We start from the raw sequence: 7,311 nt of genomic DNA on the forward strand, positions 1-7,311 counted from the left end.
TGAGTAATACTACTTTTAGGTTAGTGTAGGAAACATCATTTTGCAAAGGGAACCTCTGTATTTACACCTTTTAGCTTTCTCTCCTCAATTCTTTTGTGAGAAGAGATCGCTTGGAACAAACACTTTAAATAACACTTAATAATATATGTATTCAGTAACTGAGGCATGACAACAAATATTGACAAAAATTGTAGACCATAGATGGCATAGATCTCAGTTTTAAGAATGATCCACTCTGTCTGTGCCCCAATTTCATTCCTGAATCTTTGTTATGTACATAATTAACAGGATAACTGTTTATCTTGATTGAAGAACTGTCCTAATTAGATGAACTGTTAGAGAAAAAAAATTGCCTTAACATGTAACCTACGTAATATTATTAAGGTAATACATGAAAAATAGAGATAATCCATGTGCAGAGTCAACAGATGGACATATAGTCAAAAAAGTTCCTCACTGCCTGTTTGTAGTCCAGCCCACTTTAATACAACACAAGCCTGGTCTCTCTGAAAGTCTCGTTCTGCAACAGGTATTTCTTATTTTTTGTTTTTGGGAGCGAAGTGTAAACAAAGCTCTAAAGCACAGAAAGAAGTTAGAGCTTTCTGTTACCAAAGATAATACATGCTGAACTACAAGAGGCAAACGTAGCTTAGCACGTAGAACATAAATTAGTAAGGAAGGTTTCCACAATTATGATTGAACAATGGACTGTTCAACTTGTGTGTGAGAGATGGAAACAAGGCAAATTAAATTTAAGACAGCAATAGATGAACAGAAATTACAAGAATGACACCACTGACTACAACAAAGACAATTATACCACATTATATAGAAACCCCAAAACAGACAACTAAACAGTGTCATGATCTAAAAAGGTGGTTCTAAATCCTGCTCCTCAAATATCATCTGTAACTAATGAAATCTGAGGACCCAGAAGTCTGCCAGAACACAGAGTAATGGTTTAACAGTTCGTTATCTAGAAAACTGCAACTGAAAGACAGGTCTGAAACCAGAGCTGGATCTCACCACCTTTGTAATAAGAGAGGGAATATTAACAACCATAAAAAGAGCAGACATGGTGAGCATTTGAATCTGAGAATGGAGAATCACAGGTGTCGCCTGTTGTTGTGTTATGTCACGGAGGCTTGTTTTGCTCAGAAGTTCATCCAGGATGTCTCCAGGAAATCCTTCTGTGTTGGTTAAAGTTTTGTCCAGGGGAATACAATGGGTCCCAACCAGGAACACGGACATATCAGGTCAAGCAAACAGGCAAGAAGTCAGGACTCAGAATGCTGGAATAGAGCTGGTTCAAAATATCTTGCAGTGATGTCTGGTTTGAAGGCTGGTTATATACTGATAGTTGCAGGTGGATCAGATGAGTGGTTACGAGAACAGGGCGCAGACAAGCAGGTTATATCTTCTGAGGAATCAGACCTGCCGAAATCATTGCACCACTGTCCTTCATTCAATATTTGAATCAGGGGTGCTGCAACAGAGATAAATCTAAAACAGGCAGGGTAGTAGTATTTGAGGAACAGGTTTGAGAACTACCAAATAAAGGAATAAAATATACCACAACCACAACTTTGATAAGATTAACGACCAAACGGGGGTCTAGAATTAAATATGTCATTTTGTACAGTATTTCTTGTACTTAAAGAAAGGTGAGTTTCTTTTCTTGAAAACCCCAAAGATATGAATTACTGTCAGCTAAAATAACTAGTAATCATCTTTTCCAAATATGAAATGGTGACTCCTGGTGCCATGCATGAAATCACTTAAAGGACCCATATTATAATATTCGCATTATAAACATTTTGTAACAGTTATGTGTCCTAAAGCCTGTGTATGTCATTCACAAATGAAAAAAATCCTTTCACCTCTATCATGGCTTTTCTCCAACTTTTAACTAAATTGTGCTCAAAACCCTCTGCGTGAAAAGTATTCTCTATATAATGTCATAAGGGGAAATCAGTTGTCCAGAACAGTCTATAGCAGACCAGTTGTCAAACTATATCCTTCATCTAATGTATTATTTATTACAAATTGCTAGCTGCTGTCCTTACGAAGTCTGACTGGTTGTCACGGTTGCAGGTTGTAGGGGGCTTGGCAAGCCGAGACAGCTCATCCAGAGGAAAGCTAAATAATAATTTTGTTATATGCTCTTCCTAGTCTGAGAGGGCCTCATGGTTGATATTTTTTTATTTTGAAATGTAGAATAATGTGCTAGATTTAATTTTCTTTATGATTTTTTTTGCAGATCTAAATGAAACAATTCCTAAACATGTACCAAGTAAAACTGCTGTTGATATATGTGTACACACATATAATGAATATAAATAAAAGTAGTTAAAATACTGTTTTCTTCTAAATATGTATTTTAACTGTTTTCTGAATTTGCAGGGAAAAGTGTGAGGACTCAACATGCTGGGTATTACTACCAGGGAGAATGGCGAGCACTAGATGGCACCACGGTTCGCCAGTTTACCAATAACTCTGCAATTAGCCAGTGTCTGAAAGGCAAAGTGTTGCACCTGCTTGGAGACTCCTTCATTAGGCAGTGGTTTGAATATTTAATCACAAACACTCCAGGTAGTTTCCCAACACACAACACTTGTAATCATAATGCACGTTACTGAGACCATCTATTAAAATCATCCAGCCAGACTGGTTAAAAGTGTTATTTTCTATTTTCTTATTTTATTTAAAGAGGCAATACAGAGTTTTCTAATGATACTACTACCTGTGGCCAAAAAACAGAACTGTTTTTTGTTTTTGTTTTACTTATTCACCTTACCCAGAGTTGCCATTGGTAGCTGAGTTGAGCTGGATGCTTGTCACTTCTTAGTATTCACAAAATCCAACTTGAATTTAACATTTTGATTGTTTACTAGTTAGGACCCATTTAATATGGACATGCTTGATGTCACATCCGGTGAGCAGCGGGTAAATTTCTGACCCGAAGTACTTTCAGTAAAATAGACTACAAACTTATAGATGCATCGGTCCTGAACTACTGAGGTGTCATTCTGCTCATTAAACAATGTTTGATTAATAAATGTTTAAAAAAAGGCAAATTTAAAGATATTTTTCAGTTAAAACAAACTCAATGTCTCTTTAAAGAAACCCAGCTGATTTCATAGATACAAATACTTTTTTAGAATTGTAATGTATTGTGGCAACAGTAGACTTTTTCTTTCATTGTGTTTTTCACTGAAGCAATCCTTCTTACTGAGCATTCATATAGATTAGAAAAACTCTTAGGAGGAAGAAACCTCCAGCAAAACTAGGCTTAGTGTGAGGTACCTTCTGAGGCCAACTTGGAGTTCAAGAAGACAGAAGCAGACACACAAAGGAAACATAGAAGGGAAAAAAGTTAAGCAGATGAGCACTTAGTAGGTTTTTAAGCCAAAAGGGATAAGGGAGAACACAGAATTATTCACAGCAACAGTTGAGCCCATAGTTATGTCTATGAGAGAAACAGAACAAATAACAGGAATATGAGAATCACATTACTGTGAATTCTCAAAGTTCTCAAACATGACATATTCAGGAGTTTGGCATGAGGGATTTTAGATAAGCTTTTGCACAAATTCGGAGGGATCGGAATGTTTTCAAATCAGTTCACAATTAAAATCCAAGATGTAAATAAAACAATTGGTAAAATAATATTTTAAAGAATAATTTCCCTACATCAGAAATAACCCGAAATTTTCAGCTGGAAATATTTTGCCTAAATTCCCAGGCCTGCAAGGTATGTTGGTCTCTGTTTTGGAAAGCTGAGACATCGAAAGTTCAGCCTGGCCCAGGCTCTGATCTCGGAGGGCTCTATGCTGGTTTGCCTAGCCTGGAGACTAGGTGTGTCCTTTGTTAGACCTTCTTGCTCATCATTCTCTCTAAAACCTCCAAGTTAATCCTCACTCCCTCAATAGCTCATAGAGACTGCTGCATCTTATTTCTGAGAGCTCCTTCCTGATCTGGACCCTTGGTTGCCAGAGTTTTAGAGGACTCAAACCTTTTCCAGCTTCCTAGAAAGAAAAGCTACACTGTCCAAAGAGGGATGTATGCCATCTCTCTTAATCAGAGCAGGTTTTCCCCCAAAATTTTGCCATTTGTGAACATACCATAACAACTTTTCAGAAAACAACCAGCGATTGAACAGTGACTTGCAGCTAAACATGTCCTCACTGGTAAAAACAAGAAATGGACCAGAGAAAATAAGTGACTGACATTGTCAACATTAAAGAGAGGGTTGCTGCTGCTAACGTTAGGCCTGGCTGCGCTTATCCTTGGAATTCCACTGTATGACACGGTCCTCTCAATATAGGTAAAGAATTTTTTTTATTACGCACTAAATCAGTTAATTGGCCATATAGTAAAGCTTGTCGTACTCGTCGTCTCCGGCTTTATACAGAACTGGGTCGCGGAGCAGCATATAGTAAAGCTTGAAAGTATAATGTCTTTGCATCAAATGACCTTAAAATGTACTTTTATAGAACAACAGCAAGAGAAAATAACCTTTAGTTAAATTCTCTGAGCTACCCTTGAAGCTGCTGCGGTGCATGCTGGACAGGTGTCGCACTGAAGAATGCACAAGTCTGCTTAGATACATGCTCGGTAAAGAGGGAGAGGCGAGAACAACATCTGTGGTTTCTGTCCGTTCTTGGTCTTGTGTTCTTGTGAATTGGAACAGTACTAGGGTTGAGACTAATGATGTTTTACTAGCACATGAAAATGCACTAATATGCACATTGAGAAATGCCCCACGTTTAGTGACCTCTGTTTGGGGAAATTTCTAGTAACAGCTGAAAGTGCTTCATACTCTTATCTATTTTGTTTTCCTTTTTCAGATCTCAAGAAGTTTGACCTCAAAACATCAAAGCAGACAGGACCTTTCATGGCCTTGGATTACACAAAAAACACCTTAGTAAAGTTCCGCTGCCACGCTCCTCCTGCTCGTTTTCGTGACTTGCCAGTTATAAATACAGGTTATATTGCCAGTGAACTGGATGGTGTTGTTGGTGGCAAAGACACTACTGTAGTTATAGGAGTCTGGGCACACTTCAGTTCTTTTCCTGTTGAGGTCTATATCAGACGCCTGCTGAGCATAAGAAGGGCAGTGTTGCGGCTGTTGAACAGAGCACCAGATACAATGATCATCATCAGGACTGCTAACCCCAAAGCACTAACACTGTACGATTCACTTACCAGCAGTGACTGGTTTGCAATTCAACGTGACAAGATACTAAGGACAGTATTTAAAGAGGTCAATGTGCGATTTGTTGATGCCTGGGAGATGACTTTAGCCCACCACCTGCCACATAACCTCCACCCACCTCCTCCCATAATAAAGAATATGGTAAATGTTGTTTTGTCCTACATATGTCCCTCTGATAATAATTTTAAAAAGCACTAGAATAGCCCAGGTAATTGGACAGCTACTGGTGATTACTTAAACTTAGTTACATTATGAAAAGGCAAAACAATAGTAAATAAAATGGGGCACACAAGGGTAGTGTAGCCATCAGTGTATTGCAAATACATGTGTGTCCAAATGAAGTTGCTTACCCATCCAAATAATTGCAATCAGTTGTGAAAATTACTTCCTGAGGCAGAAAACATTACTCTCCTAACACCGCTGCTTTACTCTGTGTTCTTACCTATGTTCTGAGCAAATAAGAACTCTTGTTACAGTCCAAAATCTCTATCTGCCACAAGTGAGGCAATAGCTATTTTTGATATTTGTCAACTCTACACAATAAATTAGTCAGTCATAGCAATTAGAAACTGTGTGTTCAAAATTTGAATCCCATTTCTGCTACAAAGTATGTTTAATTATTGTAGATCTAGATAATTTTATTGATATTTTTTGTAAAAATACTTTATAATAACTGGCTTTAAAAAACATTATTTAACACGTCATCTTTAAAGTAACTTGCTTTAAACTGTTGAAGATTACTTTCTTTTTATTTGACTGACTTTAAGATAAAAAGGGAAAGACAGTAGTGAGGTCTTCCCCTGACATTGCCAAAGACTCAAGGGCCTGATAGAGGGTGAGATCTTCTTATGCAATTTGTGCTTAAATTAATGATTTTGTTAAACATGACAGGAATAAATTATGTTCATACTTAACCACGATTCCTCCTATGTATACGTTATCTGAGAAACAATAACTCCATTGGATTTGGACTGGGTAAAAAGGGTTCTACAACAACAAAATATTTATTACTTGTTTCAAGGTAATTGTCAAGTGGTTATATGGCTTTTATGTATACGCGTGTTAAGATATTTATTTTGAAATTAAATTAAACATTTGTATTGGTGTTATCACACTAAACTAAAATAAAAACCTATTACTTTTGTTGTTGCTCCCATTTTTCATGAGCTGTACCTAAATGTCTAATTGTAACTAAGACCCTTTTCTATGGATATGAAAGATGTTCCCTAAAAAATCAATTTCAAAGACATGGTCATATGTATTCATCTTCAATCACCTGCAAGCCAACAACACAGATTTTCTTCTAAAGGTGCATTCAGACCGTGAACAGTGTCCGCTGTGAGCCCCGCTCTGCATTTCAAAGGCAGAGTTTACACCCCGGACCATCACATAGGAGGAGCTTCAGCTTCGTGAAGTTGACACCCCACCCACTTAAAAAAACTAAATAGACTAAATGGTTGGTCGTAGTCCAGGTTTGTGCAGCTATGATCATTAAAAAAAAAGTGTTCTACTTTTGTTTCAGAGATATTATTAGATAAGATTTTTTTAGGTGTTCCAGAAGACAACCAATTAAGCTCAGAACTGAATCAAAATGATCTGCTTTTCAGTGTTACTTGATTTGTGCAGGGTGTTTGTGCTGATTTGTTTTTTAAGAAGGAATCATTTTTAATTCCGGTTGATGACGTCACCATCCCAGCAGACCTTAGTGCTGCGCTTCTTTAAGAATAAGCAGTTATTGCATAGCATAATATGGCATTCCTGTTCTGGCACTTAATATATATAGTGGGAATGTTTACCTTATTTAGTGGGTTGCTGTTGGCATTTTTATAATAGAAGCTTAACCATGGATTGCTGTTAAATTTCAGAACTTTTGAATCAGCTTGGTGAGAGGATCAATTTCTGGAAAAGCCCCGAAAGCCTTGCAAAAAACAGACCACCTCGGTTCATCCAGAACAGTGTCTGTATGTTGGTCAGATTTGGTGGTACTTCCTTGTAAATATACCCAAGCAGAGAGTACCCTGGAGGGCCACAGTCCTTTAAGTTTTCCATGTACAGTAACTGTGCTCCCAGATAGCCATTGGAGATCTGTACGT

The 7,311-nt window shown here is 37.5% G+C and overlaps 1 protein-coding gene across 1 annotated transcript in view; it reads left to right on the top strand.

The window, feature by feature from the left end:
- Nucleotides 1–6,344, top strand: part of LOC119792914 (NXPE family member 3-like) — a 36,143-nt gene extending 29,799 nt beyond the window's left edge. Inside the window, exons 5-6 of the mRNA XM_038299760.1 lie at nucleotides 2,404–2,592; nucleotides 4,851–6,344. Coding sequence (XP_038155688.1) covers nucleotides 2,404–2,592; nucleotides 4,851–5,416 — 755 coding nt within the window. The 3' untranslated portion in view covers nucleotides 5,417–6,344. The remainder of the gene's footprint in view (nucleotides 1–2,403; nucleotides 2,593–4,850) is intronic.
- Nucleotides 6,345–7,311: the final 967 nt, after the last annotated feature.

The sequence above is a fragment of the Cyprinodon tularosa genome, unplaced genomic scaffold (genome assembly GCF_016077235.1).
Source record: "Cyprinodon tularosa strain WSP-4 unplaced genomic scaffold, ASM1607723v1 ctg434, whole genome shotgun sequence".
Lineage (NCBI taxonomy): Eukaryota > Metazoa > Chordata > Actinopteri > Cyprinodontiformes > Cyprinodontidae > Cyprinodon > Cyprinodon tularosa.